Here is a 25,312-nt window from a genome sequence, read left to right on the forward strand (position 1 = left end):
CTAATGTTCCTATTTTAAATATTTAAATTTTTCCTATTTGTTAGGAGAAGCCGCAATAGCCCTTTTAGGTTACCAGCGATTGGGGAGGAGATAAAAAAACAAAACAGATATAAAAACTAGTAATACGATAATTCTAGTGATTACGCTATATAAAAACAAAACAAGACGAACCCAAAAACAAATATAATTAAGAAAAGAAACACGAACATTTGCCTTTGTCAATAAAACTTTACTCCATTCCCTGGAACCGGCAATATCTTTAAAAGAAAAGACGTGTTCTGAACAAAACTGGGTATAAGCACGTAATGAAATTCCTTATGTCTTCGCGTGCCGGTCACCGGGGACCGTCGGGTCACTTAATCCTTTTAGAGGTCCTCTTACAGCGAAACTCCTTTATTTTAATGGCTTTTATTTGATGTAGATTGTTTGCTTGGTATTTGAAAGTATGAAGGATGATACGTCTAGGGATTTGGTTGGGTCGATACTCCGTTCTGATTGAATCGTGTCCGGTGTACGTTTGAGGTTTGGGCTTGAGACGAATAAGGGTTGATTTTAGACTGCGGTTTCAGACGAATACGTACTAGATTTGACGTTCTTTAAGTCATTTATTTATCCACTGCGTAATGGATAGGAAAGAATGTAGGAGCTTTTTCCGAACAAAACTGCGCCCTAAAGGCTACGATCCTCAGCACTAAGGAGCATAATGCAAGGAGGAGGAGAAGTCATCATTATTTTACCAAACTAGCCTTTACCTGTACATCCAAACATAGGACTCCTTGTTAATAAAATGGTACGATTAAACAATAAAACACAGAAAAAATACTAGAAAATAAAGTTATAAAAATTCGAAATAGTAACGTCCGAGCAACTTTAGATTGTTGGGACGTGTCTTTCGGGGGAACTCGTTACCCGGTCCCGGATGTCGCGACCCGGGACATCTGCCCAAGAATAGGATACAGGAAATTTTCTGTACCGTATATTATATTCGCGTATAATAGTAAAACTAAGCAGATTTTTTTATTTCTTCTGTATCTGTCATCGCGCAATCAAATTTACTAAAATAACATTCGCTATTTAACCTATATATAAAAAAACACATACTTACAAACACTTTTTTTTTGCTTAGGTGGGTTGGACTAGTTCACAGCCCACCTGGTGTTAAGTGATTACTGGAGCCTATAGACATCTACAACGTAAATGCCGCCATCCACCTCGAGATATGAGTTCTAAGGTCTCAGTTAAGTTACAACGGCTGCCCCACCCTTCAAACCGCATTACGGCTTCACATCATAAACAGGCAGACCGGTGGTACCTACCCGTGCGGACTCACAAGACGTCCACCAATAAAATAATATCTAAAAAAATATTTTATCAATGTTTTTACTTTTTATTATTTGTCTACAACCGTTAACCGCTTCACTATGAATCTAATTTTGTGATATTAATAATCTTCAAAAATCCTCTCAGTGATATAGTGAAAATTCTCATACGATGATGATGAAAGATTTTTGATCTTGCGTACATGAATCGTCTATTATCAAAGGTGGCAATCTGTGCATTTGGACAAATTTTTTTTATTGATATGTCAATACAGATTGATTTGAATTTATTCGTCTCCTTCAAAGAATACGGTTCAAAACCTGCATTAAATAAAGGTTAATAGTTAACCTGTTATTTATCTAAGATGTCGTTCCGAAGAGTTTTGTGACTGCCAACGGAATACAAAGTCAATAATTCGTTTTTCTGATTTACCAATAATTGTCCAAAAGTCAGATTGCCGGCTTTGATAATAGTCGACTCACATAAGCTCTACAGCGGGATTATAGTCATAATAGATATACAGAGTTAAGCTAAAGCGGATGCCAACAGCGCTTCGCACAATATCTGAATAATGATTACCGATATTGCACATAGTTGCACTCTACCTACACGCCACTACTCACACTTTAGAGCACTACAATGTGTGGGAACGGAATGGAATGTTATTAAAGCTGCGATTCACTTATATTATATAGTAGGACTAGTGTATAGATGTATTATAAATGTTCTCTGTGTCCTGCATGATTCACTCGAACACATGGCGAATATATTTTTGCTTTTTTGTTTTATTTCTCGATTCGTGATTATGTAATTCCATTTGTCATATTTACTTGATTTTTTCCCATCTTTTTTTTTATTTTTTTATTATTGCTTATATGGGTGGACGAGCTCACAGCCCACCTGGTGTTAAGTGGTTACTGGAGCCCATAGACATCTACAACGTAAATGCGCCACCCACCTTGAGATATAAGTTCTAATGTCTCAAGTATAGTTACAACGGCTACCCCAACCTTCAAACCGAAACGCATTACTGCTTCACGGCAGAAATAGGCAGGGTGGTGGTACTCACCCGCGCGGACTCACAAGAGGTTCTACCACCAGTAATTACGCAAATTATAATTTTGCGGGTTTCATTTTTATTACACGATGTTATTCCTTCACCGTGGAAATCAATCGTGAACATTTGTTGAGTACGTATTTCATTAGAAAAATTGGTACCCGCCTGAGATTCGAACACCGGTGCATCGCTCAACACGAATGCACCGGACGTCTTATCCGTTAGGCCATGACGACTTCAACTATGCTGATAGCCTTGAGAGACTATTCCAGCTTCGCCCTAACATGTAGGTGAGTTTACGAGGCTAAAACCGAAGTTTTGCTAACACTGGCCCTAGCAAGAGCAGTGCTTCGCAGAATCTACCATCGGATCGGAAACGCGACCCACTGAGAAGATCCGGCGAGAAACTCAGTGAGCTGTGTCTGTGGGTTAATGCGCTCGTCGAGCCCTTCGACGGGTTCGACGAGAACGGTGGCTGGTGCTTATGGTACCTAAAAGCGCCGTTAATGGATCGGGAGGATCCGTAATGACGTGTTTTGGGCAAGATGTTTTCATTCATTTATTCATTTAAATACGAATAGGTTGTTGAAATAAGATTGCTTACTGTGGGAGGTAGATTTCAATTCGCGGTCATTTTCTTCATGTTAGGCACAGGTGTCTCATCTGTTCGGTTCACATGTCCTAATCTGTTACTAGGATTCAAAGCAGAGACAGAATTATAAATAAATTTACCTTGAGCTAAAAATTATTCCGGCTCTTCAAACTGAAATGCCTGTTTGTTTCACTGCATAAATAAGTATTTAGATTTTAAGATAGGCTTTAGGTAGTAAGATTAGTATCTAGTATACCTGTGCATGCTAATTGCCATCATAAAAATACTCCCCTCAAAATTGTCAGAAAAAAATCCCAACCCATCAAATCCAAAAAAGAACATCATTACGATTAAGTCAAAGGGCGTAGGTACCACAATCTAATTATACACCAAACAAGTCCTAATTACACTTAAAAAGCAATACAACAAAACTATGAGGGTTTCGGAGTGAGCGGTGTCGGTTCGTCCCTACACGTGACATTAGGACTCGGGACACAGGGCCGTTGTTAGGCACTTTCATTCCGTTATTATTTCACATAGTGATTTTTAGTTAATTTTTTTTAATACAATCATATATGATCACGGAATCATGTATGATCACTGATTACGAAAGTATCCAAATGTGACAGTAAATAATACACTGTCTGTAGAATGTTAATTTTATCTAGAGACCTAACCGGGAAATACAGCGGGAACTTACAACGGAACAGAAAATCATGAATTTTATATAGAAACCCAGGTTGTGACGTCGAGAGTGGTAGGATAGTATTTCGTGATGGAGTTTGATACTGAGAAATTTATTGTAGAGGTTAAAAGTAGACACGCCTTGTGGGATTTATCTACAAATGATTATTCCAATAGAAACATGAAACAAAAAATGTTTGAAAGAAATTACAGAGTTATTTGGTGGAAACGATGTATGTAGTAAATATGTAGTTGTCATAAAAATAGAGGAAAACTTAAAATATTCTTCAACTTATGAATTGATAGTCCGAATCAGTTCCCCGGTCGTGTCTCTGGATTATCGTCACCGCTGAATCTGGGAAGCTGGTCGGGAACAGCTAACCTGCAGTCTTGTCAAAAAAACACTATCTTTTATCAGTTCTCGCAGGTTTCTTCCCAGGCAAATCCAAATGTAAGTATCATATCGACTGAGAGACAAATATTTAATATACCTCAGAGCTCACGCAAGAATGCCAACGCTCCACTTCAGAGTCTAGACCGAAGTTTCATTCTTTTCTCTACCGCATTGGGGTAAAGTTCTTTACATCACAAAACAGCAAAGCGGTAGCATTCCCTGGGTTTCACATCAAGACTAAATAATTGAAACTAGTTACAGCAGATAGACTTTTAGGATCTATGACCTGCTTTATCTAATACGTAAATGAAAGCTTGTATTGTGTTCGTTTGTAATCGATGAAAAGTGCAGTTGTTGTTGTACTCTAGTAAGTATTTTTGTGAAATTAAAATCAAACTCCCAATTTAGAAATAGGAGTATTTTTTTATAAATTAAGTAAAAGTCAGAGACAGAGTGGAGCGTTTTCTCTTGCACTTAATAAGTCAGAATCAGATGGACCTCTGACCCAAATAAATTCCTGATTACATTCCCGTTAACAACGTTTCAAAGAATAGATTTATTCCGAGTTGTATTTGTTTTGGTCCCGTGGCCCGAGTTAATGAGTTAATCACATTTTATCAGCTTTAATAGCCAGGTCTATCTTTAGTGTGCAGATTAACCAAACAGATACTGTTATTGGTGCTATCTGTAAACTGTTGTTCAATGTAGTGTTATCAAAATGTAGTAATAGTTGTGGGAGGGTAATTGTGTACATTGTGTATATTGTTTAAGACGTGTTCTGGACTGGAGAACACGTACCGGTAAGCGCAGCGTTGGGCGTCCCCCTGCCCGTTGGACCAATAACTTGTGGCGATATGCTGGGAAAGATTGGATGCGGATGGTGGAGGATCGTTCATTGTGGCGGACTATGGGAGAGGCTTACATCCAGCAGTGGAGAGATACAGGCTGATGATGATGAACTGATATCTATCCACGCTTGGGCAGGGGTCGCACGCTTAAGCGAGAGAGTAGAGGAATTCTTTAGCGGGTCGTATTCATTATTGCAGTTCCACGTACCCTAATGGTCTCTTTAAGCCGGAAACGCGTAGGAGGTTCGGCTTCGGAGCGAAAATAAAAAGCCGCACCAGGACTAGCTTTGTTATTTCTATCGAGAACCAGTCATGCGCCGCGGTTTGAACGTTGAGACATACGTTATACTATACAAGGAAGATCTAGTCCACGTGTCAAGATGATATGGATCCACGTTGTAATGTATAGAACCTCTTTTAATCAATTAATATCAGGTGGTGTGACGTTCACGAGTTTTGACGTTTGACAGTCTCTCAGTGAGACAGTGCAGATAATAAATAAAAACAATTTAAGCAACGGCAATTCAAAACAAAAACTTTTTCGTCATTACCTTTCTGGGTCGCATGGGTTCTCAAATGAAACTGCATTGCAAATGTCTAGAAATAGAGTGGCATTTAGAAAATTTTAATACTGCTATTTTCGACATTGTCGTAACTTAAAAATGATATTACGGTGACTTTACAATTTTATTGTAGCGTAAAATGATATTTTTATTTTTAGAATGACAAAGCTTTTTCAGTAACATATATCTGGTACATTTTTATAATAGTAATTGTATATTCAAAGAATTCTACTTTTAGTATTTTAGGTTTTAAGGTTGGCTACGCTTGTCTTTTCGGGGTAGTTACCTAACATTCATCCGTGAAAGAAGCATCCTTGCCAGTTTTTTATGTCCAATAAACCTTTAAGGATTGGTTGGTACCAACATCTTGCCAAGTAGTGTTCATGTGTTGTTTGAAGGTAAGATTCGTTATACCAATTCAGACTTCAATTTTATACCTGTTGTTGGTACATTAAGGTATCAGTTTAGTATCAACTCTATTACTACTGCCGAGAACCGCTTCGTCATGCCACAGCACGTTTCCAGAGATCTTTTTTTGGCACGAACTATTCGGTCTTGGAAGGAAATCACCTCTGCAGTGTTTCCCGGGAGCTATGACATGTTCAGAAGCGACGGAAACCACTCATTATCAGGTCAACCGCAAGCTTCGTCTACCTGCAAAATCAGTAAAAAAACTCATAGATCGCAGGTGCTTTTTTTTAAGGAATTACGTTTTACGGACGAATACTTTTTTTCCTACCTATTCTAGTAACCTCGAGGGGTTATTCTAGATTCGCCGAACTAGTAGGGGAGCTCACGGGAATCAAACCTGACGACGTTGCTAACACGAACCCTAGCAAGAGCCGTGCTTCACAGAATCTACCACCGGATCGGAAACGCAACCCACTGAGAAGATCCGGCGAGAAACTCAGTGGGCTGTGTCTGTGGGTTAACTTGCTCGCCGTGCCCTTCGTCGCAAGCGACGGGTTCGACGAGAACGATAATTGGTGCGAACACGATTACGTATATCGATACAATACGATTGGAACTTAGATTTCATGTCTAGTGTAAGGTGGTAAGCGTATGTGATGTATATGAGCTCCGATAGCAGCCCAACATCAAGCTCATAAACTAGTCTGACCGTCGTGGCTAACGTAATATTATGAAGGTCATAAAGGTCAGGTCAGGATAAAGAAGTTCGTTTATAACAAAGCTGCTAAACCGCTTCAATCATAACAGCGGCTGGATGATCCCAATTACATGGACCGTTTGAGCTGACCACTTTACGCGTTCATGTGGCTTCCCTCGAGTACGATCCGTTATTACGTCGGTTATATGTATGTACATACATAAAACATAAACCGTACCTACGTTTAAGAAAGCTAGCGTTCGCACGACGATCGAATTTAGACTATAGTCACTGTTAATTTAAGGTCTAAATCAATTTTATGTATTAAATTTGTTTTTCGGCTGGTTATTGGCATTCTGAAAAAAAAAAACAATCTTACTACAAAAGTTATTTAATAGTGACCGAGCGAAAAAAAAAAGAAAATCGATTGAAAACCTCAGGAGAAAATAGTATTGAAGTCTGTTATATCTGAATAGTATTGAAGTCTCAGGAGAAAATAGTATTGAAGAAGTTTTGTCTGTTTAGAAGAAAAAAAATTTGGTAGGACGTTTTGTGAGTTTGCAAGAGTGGGTCCCACCACCCTGCCTATTTTTGCCCTGAAAAAATAGATAGAAATAGGGTTTTCTGCGTTTCGGTTTGAAGGTGAACCCACGTTGTACTGTAAAACTGTGCTGAGAGTGTGTACTGAGACTTTAGAACCCATATTTCAAGGTAGGTGGCGGCATTAATGTTGTCTATGGGCTCCGGTAACTACTTAAAATCAGGTGGGCCGTGAGATCGTCCACCTACCTAAGCAATACAATTTTTTTTTTCAGAAACACTAAATATGTTTAGGCCATGTAACCAGAGTCCTTTCTAAATAGGTCTCTGAAGGTTCAAGGGCTTTTAGGCCATGGCATTACAATTGACATTATGATCACATGTCTACGGGTGATGCTTAACACTGAAGCTATAACAGGTACACATTACAAAAGCAATAAAAAGGGTATTCCCGTTTCAAACTTCCTATTGTGCGTTAATGTGTTTACTTGGTATGTACTAGGTACATTACGTAGCCGATTTATCTAGGTATCGATCCATTAACACAACGCGCCAAGCCTAGACAGCGACTAGACCGCTTTCTATTTAATAATGAAGCCATATGAAGACTTCCTGGCTGCCACCCGGTTTTATACATGATGGAAAAGTGGATGTGGCAACATTTTTTATAAACGTAATTTTCTAAATGAACCGTAGACGTAATTAGAAAATGTTTTGCAGCTTATTCTAGTGTTTAATTAAAGAGGTGCATAGATATACATAGATACTCCTTGTTGTTAACTGATGATAGTGCATACTGTCAAATGATAGTACGGTATATTTTGTTATTTTTTGTGGTAGATACCACAGAAAATATAGGCTGTACCTGGCCTATTTTTGTATCAAGAATATTCATGAATTGGGGTTTGAAGAGGCGGCCAATATAAATAATTAATACTGGGCGTGGAACAGCTATCCGCACATTGTTACTTGAATATAAGTATTTTGTTTTTATACGCGAGTAATAAAAAATATAATGTATACTAATATATAAATCTACAGTGGTTTTTACGGATATTCCGTTATAACTACTGAACCATGCATCCGATTGACTTGAAACTTGGTATCCATGTAGAAAATACATGTATTTAATGGATAGGTTAATATTTATATGAGTGTTGGCTTCCCTACACCAGTTGCGGGGGCGTTAATGATGAGAATCTTTGTGGGGTGAGAAATAATAATGTTAATTTTAAATGGCCAGCGAAGCGGACGAGTACAGCTAGTAGGTAATAATAGTTGGGAATAAAACACGCACGGTTATCCGGCCGCAAATTAGGATTCCCTGTGTTATGGGTATCAGAGACTGAGATACATACTTATATATGTTACAAAACTGTTAATCATACAATGTTTGCCCGATGTGGGAATCGAACCCACAACCCTCGGAGTAAGAGTCAGAAACTTTAATTACTGCACCACCCTGTTAGTATTATTCTTTAAAAAATATTAGATACGTCTAAAATTACCATTTGACGCTTTTCAAACTCCCCTTGACACTCTAACCTTGATGCAAAGATATGAAATATTGACAATTGTCATCAGCGGATGAGCGACGTTACGACCACGGCGTCCTAAGATGGCGTCGTTAATAACCTGTCAAAAATGTTACGTTGTATGGTTGTGTGTGAAATCTGTCACTTTCAGAAAGTACTAGGATATTTTTTAAGGTCGTCGACGGATAGAGGAGCTAACAAATGCTGTTATTCCCTATAACATGAATACTGTGAATAGTCATTTAGTATTTAAATCACTTGACAAACAAAAATATATCTGAGTGGTTAATGAATAGGAGCTCGAATTTATGCGTATTTGTATTGGAGTACTTGGCTATCCTTGACTTGGATTGTAGTACGAGGGACGTAATGTTTTTGAAATAATGCCAATTTTGTGCAGGATGTTCCTTGGAGTGTTTTTCCATCAGACGTTAAAATATACATACTGCTAATCAGACTATTTATTGAACGACTGTAAATCTTGGTCGCGTGTTTATTATTTATACAGTTTGCATGAAAACCCGTACTTATTATCAAACATATTGTGAGGTAGCTAGCTACTCGCGAAGCTTAAGGGTTTTTTTTTATTTTTTTAAGTCTCAAGTATGGTCACAACGGCTGCCCTACCCTTCAAACCGAAACGCATTACTGCTTCACGGCAGAAATAGGCAGGGTGATGGTACCTACCCGCGCTAACTCACAATTATTAATTATAATTTTGCGGGTTTGATTTTAAAGGTTATAACGTTTAGCAGGATCGAATACTAATGTCAATATAAGGACATATAATCGTAAGCTTATATCTTGTAAAAGCATGGCCTAAAGTTAAGGCAGTTGGTTATTGTTTAAGCGTGGCATGACGTAAATGGAATCATGTGTGCCGTGAATAAATATTTAAAAAAAAGTTAATTTTTTAAAGATATGGCTTTAGAAATACCCTACACTTTGAAATTATTCCCATAAACACATCATACTTAATATTTTTATATTAGACAGATCAAATAAATAAAACCGACTATTTTAAAAATGTTCATTTGATAATTTTCGCACAACGCCTGCCACACAAACACGGTACGTACACAAGTGTCAGCCGTTTGACCTCAACGGAGGCCCACGCGTATGACTCACATTTCTATGGTACGTACTTATTCCATTCTTGAACTAAAGTATATTGTGTTCATTGTATGCAACGATCAACTAAACTTTTATAAACACATTTTTTCCGCCTATTAATAATATTACTCCTGGGTACCAGGAGCGTGGGGCGTCTTCCAACTAGGTGGACTGACGACTTAGTGCGCACGGCGGGAAGTCGTTGGATGCGGAAGGCGGAGGACCGCATTATGTGGAAGGCATTGGGGAAGGCCTATGTCAAGCAGTGGGCAGATAAAGGCTGATGATGGTTGATGATGATGATGATGATTAATATTACTGAAATTTGTTCTGTAATTCATTATACGCATCGTCTTACTCAATACTCGTTCAGTGTGCTTAGTGCGGGTTTATAACGTTCTCGATAACGTAAAAGTTAACTCAAATTTGTATGGACTTGGAATGTTTGCCGCTAGGGGCGCTGTTCCAACTGCATACAAATTTGAGTTAACTTTTACACTATCGATAACGTTAAAAAACTCGCACTAAGCACACAGTTCATTAGTTCAATGTCATGAATGTTCAATTTATGGAGGATAGAGATAAGGAGCATCGTCTTGTATAAGGGACAAGTTGAAAAAGTGTCCATCTGTAAACGGCAAGTCATCGTGAAAGACTTACCGAAATAGAGCTAGTGTAGGAAGTGGAAATGGTATGAATATAGCAGTTTTAAACAGAGTAAAATGTGCTGGATTGAAGTGGAGTGTGATAGTTATTGGCGCTGTTTTTAAATCTTTCCATTTGCTACTGTGGCGCCACCTGAAATGGCTCCTTTTCAGCGAATACTTTTAATACACTGAGATGGTACTCCTTAGTTCTATCCTGCATAGTTCAATGGCACGTTTAGTTGAAGGTGATGTCGCGTGTTTTATTTCGGAGCGTTTGATCTCATTAAGTGTATCACGCAATGCCCCAGTGATTTTTACTGGCCAATATACTTGATGTCCCTCACGCTAATCGTTTACCATAGATACCACAACGTGAACGCACTCAATTATCATACCTTTCGTTTGTCACTAAAAAGTATTGCTTATGCACTACTAATGCTAATTGATATTGTTACGTGCTGGGGTTCGGGATAAATAAAATTCCAAAAAAGTACAACTAAAAACTGTATTCAACACTTAGAACACTTAAATCACTTCACAAACACTTTAAAATTCTCAATTCGCTTCTTCCGCTTCGCTTCAGGTGATCCGTTCGCTGTTTCGCTTCGAGTATTTCCGATTACTGACTGACTGCGTGCCATCTATGCAACGCTTTTATAGTCGATACCACATCCCTAGAATTATCGAGAATATTCCACACATTTCTAGTATTGTTTTTCCGCTATTTGACAATAGATGGCGTAGTATTTCTCGAGAGTTCTCTGTGCTACTAGATCCGTCAATATTCGTTCGAATATTCGGCGATAGATGGCGTTACTCTTACCGGCGTAACAATATGTGAATTTGATTACAACCAGAGTTTTGCCTATAGTTTAATAACAATTATTTGTATGAGCTTGAGACATCTTAAAAGCCGTACGTGCTTTTATTTTACTTGTGTTATTCTTTTTAAGTATTAAAAAGCGAATAGCGCTTCAGTAAATAATTTATTAGACATCCACAAGTATCAGTCTGAACTCGACGTTTGATACGCAGCAGATACAGACTGAGTACAGGTAGATACTGTGCTTAGTGCGAGTTTTTTAACGTCCTCAATAGTGTAAAGCGCCCCTAGCGGCAAAATCAAGCAAACGTTCCAACTCCAAACAAATTTGAGTTAACTTTTCCGCTATCGAGAACGTTAAAAAACTCGCACTAATTCTGTACTAAAAGGTACCACCATTTATTGCGATGTCTATGTGTTCAACCCCGAGTGGAATTCGAACTCTTTCACTTACGTATGATAACATGAAGAATGTTATCAAAACTGGGTTCGCAACTCGTAAATACCTCATGAAAACTACAGCAATTCATCATCATCATCTCAGCCTGTCCACTCTGAACATAGGCCTCTCCAATTGATGTCCAGTGCGGACGGTCCGTTGCCACCGGCATCCAACGTGACCCGGTGATTTTCACCAGGTCTTTTTTTTTTTTTATTGCTTTGATGGGTCGACGATCCCACAGCCCACCTACTGTTAAGGGGTTACTGGAGCTCAGAGACATCTACAACGTAAATGCGCCATTCACCTTGAGATATAAGTTCTATGCTCTCAAGTATAGTTACAACTGCCCCATCCTTCAAGCCGAAACGCATTGCTGCTTCACGACAGACATAGGCAGGGTGGGGATAAGTACCCGCGCGGGCTCACAAGAGGTCATACCTACCACCAGGTCGTTGGTCTATTTGGCTGGTGGCGGTCCCACACTGCGCTTACCATTACGTGGTCTCCACTCAAGAATCTCTCTGTCCCATCGGCGTTTAAAACTACAGCAATTATCTGTGAAATAAATTTTAGGGCATCTCTTAAATTGAAGTTCATATCTCGCAATAAACGAATATTGAAGCGGTCCGTCAGTAAAGGTTAACGACCCCACAGTGTATCACAGTCGCCGTTATATTCACATATATATTCACATTTTTTTTATGGTCCACTTCTCTCATTTTAATGTCATCGGGCGAATGAACGCTTTTCATTTATTATCTATTCTAATAATTGTCGGCAAAGCGTTATTATTGTCATAAAATGACATGTACTTGTTGATGCTTCGATTCTCACAAATCGTAGACACAATGCCTTAATCGTGCTAACAGCAGACTATTTTTTTAATGAATAATTATTTTATAATCCATTGTTTATTACTTTACTGATACTAACTTGGTATAAATACAAAATTAGTCTGTAAATGGCGTAATAATCAAAAGTAATAAAAGAAGTCGATTATGATATAATTTTTTTAATAAAAACTTAAGAAAATACGATAACAAATTTATTTATAGTATTTTACACAATGGTAAAACAAAAATTAGCATTTTTATTAAAAATGTACACTTTTGATAGTTATCAATGAGTAGCCCACTCGAACCGACGGATGGTTTTTAGTGGTTACAGAAGTCCATGGACACCATGACATTTGTGCGGTCACCCACCTTCAATTGAAGGATCCCAGTCTTTTAATACACACTTAACGGCTATCCCACACTTAAAACCAGCAGAATAGTAGTTTTAGAAGGACCATTAATTTATAGTTTATTCTGGTAGGTTTTTTGGTAACCATGACCATGGTCCGGCCCCTCAGTATATTGCGCTCTTCCATCGTCCTTAAAATTTACAATGACAAGTCCTTAGTGATAGACTAACCAAAAAAACAACTTAAGTGCGCCGGTAGGTACCTACTAATCCTTGTTCGTACTCAAATATTGAACGAAATAATAAATTTTATCTCGTTCTCAATGATGTTTTTAAAGTGCGTTTCGGCAAAAATATATTATTAGCATTTGATAAAAAACACTCGATCCCGACCATTCACATAAAAATAAGTAGCTCCATAATCTCTACTTAAAACGAAGATCCGTGTAAACAAAATGGCAACGAGCAAAATGGCGGATTTTCATACGGTTACGTTCCGGCGATTACGCGGGAAAGGTCTATTCCTTTTTTTTCGCGGCAATTTCGCTCGTTTCACGTGGACTTTTTGCGGCCAGTTTTAATCGGTGTTGCCATTTTAGAGAGCCGACGGAGCCATTCCGTTTGCCCGGTGCGTTTTGTGTTTCTTTTTTTTACGTGAAACTGGCATTTGTGTCATCTGCCGTGTCTTATGAACCGAAATAAAACTTTTGTAAAATAGAAAATGTTTTGTTTTTCTTTCTTATGAATATTGAAAATGTTCTGAGACACTTTGAGAACGAGTTTTTATATTGAGAACAATAGATATAAAATTATCAGGGAATTTCAAAGCATAGTTTTTATCGTAATTGTGCCAAAGAGCAACGCGGCCTTATATTTTGAGGCCGAGCTATAAGTAAAAATCTCCGTTGCATTCGAAAAACGCTTATCGTATTCTCTACAACCTCACGAATGACTGCAATATGGCAGAAATCGATAGAACAAGAAAGCGTACCTAACACGCTATACCACTGGTTATTCTAGAGAATAAATATTGGTATTTTTTATTGCAGCGAAAAGGCCATACAGTTTTACTTCTCCCAAGCCATCAGAAACGTATTTACCGTCACGAGTCTGGAAACGTAAAGTCGAATACGATTGTATATAAACCAAGGATTGTTTACCAATAAAAATAATTTCTTTTTTTACAGGGCAAAATAACTAAAATGGTGGGATGACGTGTGAACAATGTTGCTACAGTCGTCGCCCGGTACCAGCGGCACGGCCAGTCCAAAACCCGCTCCGAGTCCAAGATCTAGCACTCGACATGATGGAGCTTCGAACACCCCGAATTTGGGCGCCAACAGCCCTAATTTGGGGGCGAGTCCTAAATACGGGAGTCCGAGACTGGGAGGGAGTCCTCGGCCCGGGAAGACGGCGGAGGAAGACGAGATTGCGCTGGAGAGGCTACAGACCGAACTGAAGGAGGGATGGACGGTGCACACGGGTCGCGACGGCAGATTGTATTATTGCAAGTAAGTGACTTTTTATTTCTAAAGCATCGTACAAACCTAACTTTCTTTACAACGGCGAGCAATCTTCAGAAGATATATAATATAGCGCTATCAACCTACGGTAAATTGTACGTGAATGTTATCCGCAAACAGTAATAGTACGCAATGAAAATAGTAAGCTTTAAAAAAAAAAAAGTAAATATTTATCCGGCTAAAGCCTTTTAGATAACTATGTGCTTTGATTTACACAAAGGCTATGTGTTTACCGGTGAACAATGAGATGACAATGGCTAGGTAAACCGCTTCAACGGCGAGTCTGAACATACGTTTGTGGGACAATATTATGTCCCCTGAATTTTACCTAATAGGGTTGACGCAACTCACTATAATTTAGCTATTTTAAAGGATTTGTTGTGTATATGCCATTTTGATTTCATGTCTTCAATATGGCGGTGACATTCATATTGTTTTGAGGCCATTTGACTTCGGTATTCTAGTCAAGTTGCCAGATTATGAAGAAGTCTTAAATTTTTTTAATAATTTTTTTATTGCCCTTTTAAGCAGACGAGCATACGGCCCACCTGATGGTGAGTGGTTACCGTCGTCCATGGACTTCAGCAATGCCAGGGGCAGAGCCAAGCCGCTGCCTACTTACTTACTTAATTGTACTATTAAAGGTAATTTTCAACGACATTGGCTGATAAGTTCACGGCACGTTTGTAAACGGTTTTCGGAGGGCACAGACAGCTTACGGACTGATGGCCATTACGTTATAAGACCTATAATAATAAAAAATAAAAATAAACAACAATGCACGAACAAAATCGGAATAAGACATGAAAACTACAAATAAATCAGTTTATGTCGAATGAAGGTTGTTCTATAAGCACGAACCGATCCGCAGTTTTCAATTTGTATGTAAATCGAGCTTCCGAGGTTAGATTAGTATAAAGAAAAACGTTTTGTAGAAGAGTCATTTAAATGAAATGCATTTTTGTGTATTGTTTATTCAACCTTGTTCGTAAAAGCTACCGTTTGCGGCAGTTTGAATAAACTTTTAAACGTAGCTTAAAGTTAGCGTTAAAATTTTTAAGCGTTTAAAACGTGACGTCATGTTATCGCTTTTAAACGTTATAATGTAATTTCGAGTTAAAGTTAATTTTATAGAAATGGCGAAAACACTCAATTGTTTATTGAAAGGGGTGTAAAATGGTATGCGAAAGAAATCACTAGGCCTATCTTGTTTCTACATCATTTTTTCTTTAGAAATAGAAAATTCAGCTTAAAAATGACGCTATTACACAGAAATTAAAAAAGGATTTATTTCTATTCACTCATAAGTAAGCGTTTAGCATAACAAAGCTTTTATTAAACACATCTCTATTTGGAAGAGATATATATATAGAGACATATTAGATACTTCAACAACAATGTGAAATGTACAGTTTGTATAGTTGACAGAGATATCCGTCCTTACCTCTCTGATGTCAAGAGTTTATTCATTAACAATTTAATATGAGTTGTTACCTAGTTGTTGTTTATTATGAGTAACAAATGTGTTTTAAAACACGTTTGGCCCTTGAAAACTCACCTTTGTAGACACAAACATACATATCCAGGACAAGTAAAGTCTCGATTATGAATTATCATTCCTCATCACCACCATTATGAACATAGGCCCTTCCAATTGATGTCCAATGCGGCCGATCCATTGCATAATATTTTTTTTTGGACAAGGATAAGAACCCTGAACTATAGGTATAGCTAACTTATAGATAACTAGGATATCGAATAATAACATTTTTGTAGGTCCACACCCTAGCGAAATAATCATTTGAATCCGTCATATAGACGTAAAAAACATTACGTACCCAAACAGGGATCCTTCATTTATGAATCGATTGAGTCGACGTCATCAAAACAATCGAAATATTGTGAATAATATCGATATTATACAAAGTCGTAACGCGACTCCTCGCCTGTTGTGGGCTGGGTACTTTGTATTCCGTTTGCCTGTTACCTTCAGGGCTCGTTGATCACAGACGGAAACGCGCCCATTAATAGCGAACTTCGAACTTTGGAACTCGACAACATTGTTATTCTTTTGTTAACAGTTACCGTGAACAAGGAAATTATGATGATGACTTTGTCTACGTTATAGAATATGAGAGTTGCTCTTTATTGCCATTAGGCCATTTTGTTACTGGTGGTAGGACCTCTTGTGAGTCCGCGCGGGTAGGTACCACCACGCTGTCTATTTCTGCCGTGAAGCAGTAATGCGTTTCGGTTTGTAGGGTAGGACAGCCGTTGTCAATATACTTGAGACCTTAGAATTTATATCTTAAGCAGAGTGGCGCATTTACGTTGTAGATGTCTATGGTATTCAGGAACCACTTAACACCAGGTGGGCTGTGAGCTCGTCCACCCATCTAAGCAATAAGAAAAAGGCCGACGAGCATACGGTTCAGCTTGTGGTGAGTGGTTACCGTCGGTCATGGAAGGTGTTATAATGCCAAGGGCAGAGCCACTGTCGCTGCCTACCGCTTAGTACATTCAGTAAGACTCGTTTGAAGATGACATGCCATAGCGCTCAGGAAACACCGTGTAGGGAAGTTCATTCCTAAGCTGACGGTTATGTGGTAGGTAGTATTAATGAATTTTCCTCCGGTGGCGGTTCTACTAGGGACCAGTGGGGTAGCTATGACTCTTATAGAACACGTGTTCTCCTTTTGTATTTTGCTATTTAAATATTCTTCCAAAAATTGTGATCCTCACTATGCAGTGAATAGTTAAAATAAATCGATACTAAAATTTTTCCACTCTATGATTACGCACAATAATATTTTTCGGTTACAAAATCTTCGATTCGCTATCAGCGGTAGAAGACCGCCGGCCCACATTTGTGGGCGTGCGCGTTTCCAATACACGAACGATTTATTTTAAGTGTGTATTAATTTGATTAATAAATTAATAAAATAGCACAAAAAAAAATGTTTTTTTTTGTTTTGCATTTCGTTGAGTATGTGTGAACGCTAAGTTTGATACTTAACCTAACTAATTTGGGTATAATTTACAGATACAATTAAGCTAACAGTGTTTTTGTTCAATTAATTTGATTGTAAGACAAAAAAATATAAAAGAAAAGGTAGATGACTATGTATGCATTTATAATTTGAGTTGATTCCATTCAAACTTTAAGTAAGTCTAAGTAGTGAGGATGAATAAGGATATCACAGTATTTACAGGTTGCAGTTTTATTTAGCACCAGATGAGACGCGAGCTAGTCTGCCAATTGGGTTCATATTGAAAACAGTACAAAATGGGAGTCTGCATCGTGCAAAATGGAATGTTTCTATGTGACTTTATCTATGCACTAGCGACCCGCCCTCGCTTCGCTTCGGAAACATTAAAACACACATGAAAGCAAAAAAAAATATTTAAAAAAAAAATTAAAAAAGTAGCCTATGTTCATCAGGGACAATGTGGGCTTCTAATGGCAAAAGAATTTTTCAAATCGGTCCAGTAGTTTAGGAGCCTATTCGAAACAAACAAACAAACAAATCTTTCCTCTTTATAATATTATTATATATATATATATAGTATAGAAGTATAGATTGAATATTGTTCATTTGGATTTTGTTAATTAAACATCATTATGTGCTAGTGAATATCAGCTCTGCTACATGAGATTCAGAAGAGAAAGCATGATCCTCGATTTACCCAAAACATTAGGTTTTTAAATAGTAAAATCCTGGAGAATTCATCCCGCATTGCGCTTACTTGTGCGTGCTCTTTGTGCAAGGCCTCAGATTATCCATTGACTATTAGATATCTGACAACGATAGCCAAACTATTGCTAGTACGTCTACTAAGCATTAAATAAGCGATGCTCAATCGTAACCGACTTTCAATTGCTGGCGTGTCCTGCTTCAGACGAAGCTTGTGAAGAGTACTTAACGGTAGGCAGCGGCTTGCCTCTGCCCCTGGCATTGCTGAAGTCCATGGGCGACGGTAACCATTCACCATCAGGTGGGCCCTATGCTCATCTGGCTACAAGAGGAATAAAAAAAAGGCACGGCGATTACAGTTCACATGCAAACATCACAAACATACTGCTGACTGAGTCTTTGCTTCTGGATGAGCCTTTGCTCTGGCTGACCCTTAGCTCGTCCACCTGTCCTGGTGAAATTGGAAAGGCCTCAGGCCACCAGTAATCCATCATTAAAAAAGAAAGAACTACGAACTCATACGTCATGAGTGTGTTTCTCGTATCGTTCTTCAAACAAACAACGAAAACCCACCGTAACCCGTAGAAGCTTTTATGCCATCAAGTTATGATTTATGGATGTGTAAAACTGCTTTCCTCTGTACCGAAGTACTGTCGGTTCCATTAATGTTCGGGATTACGTAAAATTAAGTGGGCGTCCATCTTTGGGGCGTTGATAACATCTTAGTGACAGATCGTAATGAATTGTTACAGTTCTGTTCCGAATATAGAACGATGACGTGTTTAACGGATTGCGAGGGGTCAGGTTGGGTATTTCAATGCAATAAGGAATTCAAGTACTAGTCTTCTGGGGAATGAAGTATCTGACAGTTCATGGTGCTAGTTTCTTAATAGGACAATGAGGCTATTAAAGGGTTGTGTAAATATATTTTATTGTTTAAATCACGGGTCGTTTTCTGATAAGTAGTGTTAACTACAAGTAGTGTGTAGTGTGAGTTTTTTGGGTTCATCTTTTTTTACTAATTCCACATTTTCTATGTGAATAGTTGTTAATCTACGCACTAAACTAGCAATATGTATTTGGAGAATAGCCTGTGCTTGCCATGGTTTCAAATCTCTACCGTCTGCGCTAGCATGGCGCGATTTTTGGCCTAGATACAATTTTTATTTCTTTATTGCTTTGATGGGTGGACGAGCTCACGACCTATCTAGTTTTAAGAGGTTACCAGAGCCCATAGACATCTACAACTTAAATGCGATCATCCACCTTGACACACGAGTTTTAAGGTCTCAGTTTTTACAGTACAACAGCTGCCCTACCCTTCAAGCCGAAACGCATTACTGTTTCACGGCAGAAACAGGCGGGGTGGTGGTACCTACCCGTGCAGACTCATAAGACGTCCTACCACCAGGATTTGGATTATATTTAAATAAATTTCGAAAATATGTTTGGTGACATATATTTTACCGCTATAAAATATTATAATGTTAAGCAAACAGCCTTCGCACTAGACAAATAAAACCTATTATGCACAACGTAAAGTTAGGTCCTCCGGATACTTGTTACACTTCAAAGGATAATATCCAAGGGTTAACCCGTTGATTAGATTAAACTTGGGCTCGCCTTCGAACTAACATTTAGTTAACAGCGGAATTTATTTGTGTTTACGGATTGTTATAAAGTTTGGCCATGTCGTTTATATGTACAACAAAATCCCACAAGATTTTCAGAACCTACATATACATAGGTTTAAGAAAATTATTAAAGAACATCTGTGCAATAATATAAAGCTTACTATAAAGATTAGATTATTATCTAGAAGATTGCACAAAGTGGGAATGAGTTGCTCGCTCCGGGCATTTCAATATTGTAATAATTGTTATGTTATTATACTCATGTAAAAATGAATATTTTAAAAAATCTAATATTAAAAAAATAATCTAATATTAAAAAAATTTTAAAACATGCCCGCTGAGTTTCTTGCCAATTCTTCTCAGGACGGAGGCTAGTTCTTGTGAATTGGCGGTAGTTCTTTTGACGTTCAACAAGTATGTACTTTCATTTATGTTGAATAAAAAAATTTTGATTTGATTTGATAAGCTCGATGCATGATTTTAAACAGATCCATATTCTCTACAATCGTAAACCAGGAACAACATGGAACATTTTAATATACTGCGTTTTCATTGGAGGAAAAAGACAAAGATATGTTTCCCTAAGGTATTGGAGCAGAAGAGAACTTGTTTTCGAGATGGTTCACTTATCGTCCAAAAGAAAATGCGGTAGAAATCCATGATTTAAAAAAAAACTTAGACTGGTGTATGAGCTTGCGACCCATGTGGTGTTAAATGGTTACCGGAGTCAATAGGCATCTGCAACATAAGTGCCGCTACCCCCCTTGAGGTATAAGTTCTAAGATCTCACCGTTAACAGTACACCGGCCGCTTTACCTTTCAAACCGAAAGGCATCGCTGCTTCACGGCAGAAATAGGCAGGGAATCAATCGCGCACGGTCATCTGGCCAAAATTTAGGGTTCCCTGTGGATACCAAAAACTGATAAACATGTACGTAAATTTAAATATATACATATATAGATAGTAAACAATCAGAAAAAAAAAACCTGTTCATAGCAGAATGCTTGCCCGATGTGGGAATCGAACTCACGATCCTCAGCGCATCAGGCACGGCTGCTTACTACTACATCACAGAGTCAGTCCAAGCAAACAATGTATAAGCTATTACATTGCTTCGTCGAAAATCCGTCCAGTCGTTTTTGCTTGAAAGAGTAACAAACTTTCTTATTTATAATATTAAGTACCATCTCAAATCATAGTATGCTGTTACGATATCCTCTGGTTCATAGTTTTGGTTCGATCGTCACTTATCCCGAATATCATCAGCACTCCGATCCTTGATTAGAGAAGAATCTCCTCCTATTCAGTCAGACCTATTCCTAATTCCACACGGCACTTTTGCCGTTATTGTCGTCGTAATTCTTTATAGCTCTATTTTATTATTTAAATCTTTTTTTAACAGATCTTCTCTCAATTCCGTATAACAAATTGGTGGCAGTGGTGGGAATTGATGCTTGCAACATACAATACAACGTACTTGAAATGACAGTCGTTGATAAAGCAATACTCTAATAATAGAGCTATTTCAATGTCACGATCTAAAATTCCAATCGACATCCACCGATATTAACATAGTGTCCACATAAAAAACACAGACGGTAGGGAAACTCATTTCGCCAGTACCCTTGGAGAGAACTCGAGATTTCCAATATCCTGTTACCCTCTTAAAGCGATGTCCTCTGAGTAATCCCTCGTAGGATCTTAATCCGACGATCTGTCGTACATAATGCAGACCGTATTGGTTCGTAGGAATCTTATATTTCTTGGTGGAAAGTGGATATTTTGGTTTGAGAGCGCAGAAAATGGTAAAGACACAATTAAACCACTAAGGATTATTTTGCGGGTAAGCGTTCATTTACCTACTCGTTGTAATTTAGTAGCACCAAAGTTAATTTCTATAACTCCGACAAATAGTGCTACCCCATACAACTTCAGAAGCTCACGTACACGGATAATATTCTTAACCGAGATCTTTTTAACTATAAGCTATATGGGTATTTGCATTTTATAAAAGTACTAGCTGTACCAGTCCGCTTCGCTGGGCATTTAAAATTAACATTATTATTTCTCACCCCCACAAAGATTATCATCATTAACGCCCCCGCAACTAATGTAGGGAGTTCAACACTCATGTAAATATTAGGCTATCCATTAAGTACATGTATTTTTTACATGGATACCAAGTTTCAGGTCAATCGGATGCATGGTTCAGTAGTTATAACGGAACATACGTAAAAAGCACTGTAACACATGGTTACAGTGCTTTTTACGTATTTGTAATTACATATTAGATAGATAAAAGACTCACCACTCGGATACTTTTTAAATTTTGAATTAGTTGAATAAATCACGGACGACGGATAGACTAATTAACCAGAGCTAGAGTTACGACTGAAACATTTTAAATGTTAACTTCTGTGAAGGGTTTTAAATTAATGGTGAGGTAGGGTTGCCAGATCTGGGTACGATTCGCATTTACGTAGGTACAATTTTTTTCTAAGGAAACATGTGTCTAAAAATATCTTCCTTGACGGAAGGATAGCATAGAAGTAGCATAGCATATAAAGATACGCCAAAGTGCCATTGAAGGGTGGGGAGCTTAAACAAGTGTAATTGAGAGGTTAACCTTTGCCTCAATATGGGTAATAGCATTCACGTTACGACGTCCACTCTTCCTAGTCGTACACTCTTAACAGAGTGGTCGTGGTTATGCATCAGTCGAATCCTGATATCCATAGACGCCGGTAATAATTTAACACAAGGCGGGTAATAAAGCTTCTGAATAATAAGTAATATGTTACACTTAATTTTTTATTTTTTTATTGCTTAGATGGGTGGAAGAACTCACAGCCCACCTGGTATTGAGTGGTTACTGGAGCCTATAGACATCTACAACATAAATGCGCCACCCGACACCCGACGACTATAAGCTCTAAGGTCTCATGTATAATTATAACGGCTGCCCCGCCCTTCAAACCGAAACGCATTACTGCTTCACGGCAGAAATAGGCGGGGTGGTGGTACCTACCCGTGTGGACTCACAAGAGGTCCTACCACCAGTAAATGTAATGTACCAAAGTAATGAAAAGGGTACGTTATAAAAGTATAAAATGGCGAGACACGATCTGTATATATCTCTACGTACACTTTAGTCGCAGCCAACGCCGATAGCACAGAGAGGGACATCGAGTGGTTTGTATTCATTAGCTTGCGGCTCCGGCGACCGATACCGGGCTGACACACCGCTGCATAAAACCGACAACAGGTTGGATTTGATTGAAACACTTTTAGCGGACTGATATAGCATCTGTTTTGTGGGAATAACGTCGAAGGTAAGTTATTCCCCCGAGTGGGCTCATCATTACTTAGTAGACCGATGGTCAAAATATCGTTGTTTGGAATTCGTATATATGCAAATGTAGGTATAACGACGAAAGGAAGATCTTCCACCGAGCGGGTGATATTGCTCGGCAGATCGTCGGTCCGAATGTTTTTTTTTTTTTTTTTTATGATCGAAAGTTTACTGGTGGCCCGAAGGCCTTTCCAGTTTCACCAGGACAGGTGGGCGAGCAAAGGCTCAGCCAAGAGGGGCGGGATTTGCTAACAACTGCCCGAGCGCCTCCGAAGGAGACCTAACAACTCAAGAGCAATTGTTTCGCGAATGAATCTACTACCGGATCGGAATCGCGACCCGCTGAGAAGATCCGGCGAGAAACTCAGCGGGCTGATGCATGGGTTAGGTTGCACGTCGACCTCTTTGTCGAGTTCGACGAGTACGGTTACCGGAGTCCCTAAGCCTGCCCATAGTATTAGAGCTGAAGGCATCTAATGCAACGGTTATTGGATCTGATGGATCCGTAAGGACGTGTCTAGGGCGTCGACGGTGACTGGCTCCTGCATGATCAGGATTCGGGGAGTAGTCAGCGGCGGCAACGATAAGGCGATTATCATGACGCATAGCTTATCGAAGTATCGTTCCGACGCTGACTTCATGTATTTCCGAATTGATTCGAGGCCCAGGTCGTCGTGTAGGTCAACGTTCCTCACGAACCACGGAGCCCCGACAGCTAACCTACAAAAGCGGGATTGTAGGGATTGGAGGGTGTCTATGTGTGTGCGGGCCGCGTGAGCGAACACCACACTCGCGTAAGTCATGACGGGCCTTATGCAAGTTTTGTAAAGTGTCACCTTGTTCCGAAGGGACATTTTACTCCGCTTACAGATCATGGGGTAGAGTCTACCGAGAATAAATGCGGCACGGTCACGGACTGATTTTATATGCGGGCGGAATGTCATCGATGCATCCAGGGTAACGCCCAGGTACTTGACCTTCCTAGCCCAGGGTATGGGTTGTCTAAAGAGAGTAATCGGGGGTGTGAGATTCCTCCTCCTAATCCGGGAGGAAATCCGTGTGGAGCTTCCCCTCTGAAATAGCACCGCAGTACTTTTCGCTGGGTTGATGTCTATGCGCCATTTTCGGAACCACTGTCCTAGGGCTACGGCTGCGCTCTGAAGCTTCTTCGCGATTAGGGACTTATTTCTACTAGAATAGTAAACAGTCGTGTCGTCGGCGAATAAAGCTAAATGGGTCGGCGGCGACCGCGGAATATCGTTGACGAATAAGCTAAATAGGAGGGGTGAGAGGACAGAGCCTTGCGGGACTCCAGCTGTGAGAGGTCGTGGGGAGGAGCAGGTTCCCTCGACTCGATATCGAAAAGAGCGGTTCGACAAGAAGTCCCGTATGATGAGCACGAGACTATCCGGCACGCCCATGTTGAATAGTTTGAAAATCAAACCATTGTGCCAGACTTTGTCAAACGCTTTGGCGACGTCGAAGAAGAGAGCTCCCGTGTATAACGGTTTTGGTCGATTAAGCCCCACAAGAATGTGCTCCGTGAGGCGGTGCACCTGTTGAACGCATGAGTGATTTGTACGGAATCCGAATTGTTCATCGATGAGAATGCCCTTGGATGAGACGAAGTCTCTGAGGCGTTTGTAGAGCAGACGCTCATACAGTTTGCCTAGAGACATGAGGAGGCTAATCGGGCGGTAGCTCGTCGGATGATTTTTTGGTTTACCGGGTTTATGTATGCCGATAACGTCCGCTTCTTTCCACACCGCGGGAAAGATACGGTTCGCCATAGCGGCATTGAAAATAGATGCCAACATCACGATGAGTTGGACGGGTAGAAGTTTAATAACGCGGTTAGATATACCGTCGGAACCGGGAGCCTTGCGAGGACGTAGGTCTTTGATCAAGTCTTTAACTTCCATCGGGGTGACGGGTGGTAACGCATCCGAGGGTGGCAAGGAGGCTCTGCGTTCTACCTCACTGTCTACTAATTCTACATGAACAGGGTCCATGGATTGAGTGCTGGGCGTGCACTGGGTTTGCAGTGTATCGGCCAGCAGCTCTGCTTTTTCATCATCATCGAACGCCGCGAGTTGACCTGAGGGGCCTACGAGGGGGGGCATAGTTACTACCGTATCCGATTTGAGAGTACGAGCTAAGCGGTAGTAAGACCTTTGGGAGGGCGCGAGTCTTTCTAAGAAATCAGACCATCTGGCATCTTGGACTTCGGCGATGCGAGACTTTACGTCGCGTTGT

At 39.4% G+C, this 25,312-nt stretch overlaps 1 protein-coding gene across 1 annotated transcript in view; it reads left to right on the forward strand.

The window, feature by feature from the left end:
• Window positions 1–25,312, forward strand: part of LOC114251617 (uncharacterized) — a 179,404-nt gene that overhangs the window by 40,691 nt on the left and 113,401 nt on the right. Inside the window, exon 2 of the mRNA XM_028185955.2 lies at window positions 14,039–14,362. Within this exon, the coding sequence (XP_028041756.2) occupies window positions 14,076–14,362 (287 nt within the window). The 5' untranslated portion in view covers window positions 14,039–14,075. The remainder of the gene's footprint in view (window positions 1–14,038; window positions 14,363–25,312) is intronic.

Source organism: Bombyx mandarina, chromosome 23 (assembly GCF_030267445.1).
Source record: "Bombyx mandarina strain Sakado chromosome 23, ASM3026744v2".
NCBI classification, from domain to species: Eukaryota; Metazoa; Arthropoda; class Insecta; order Lepidoptera; family Bombycidae; genus Bombyx; species Bombyx mandarina.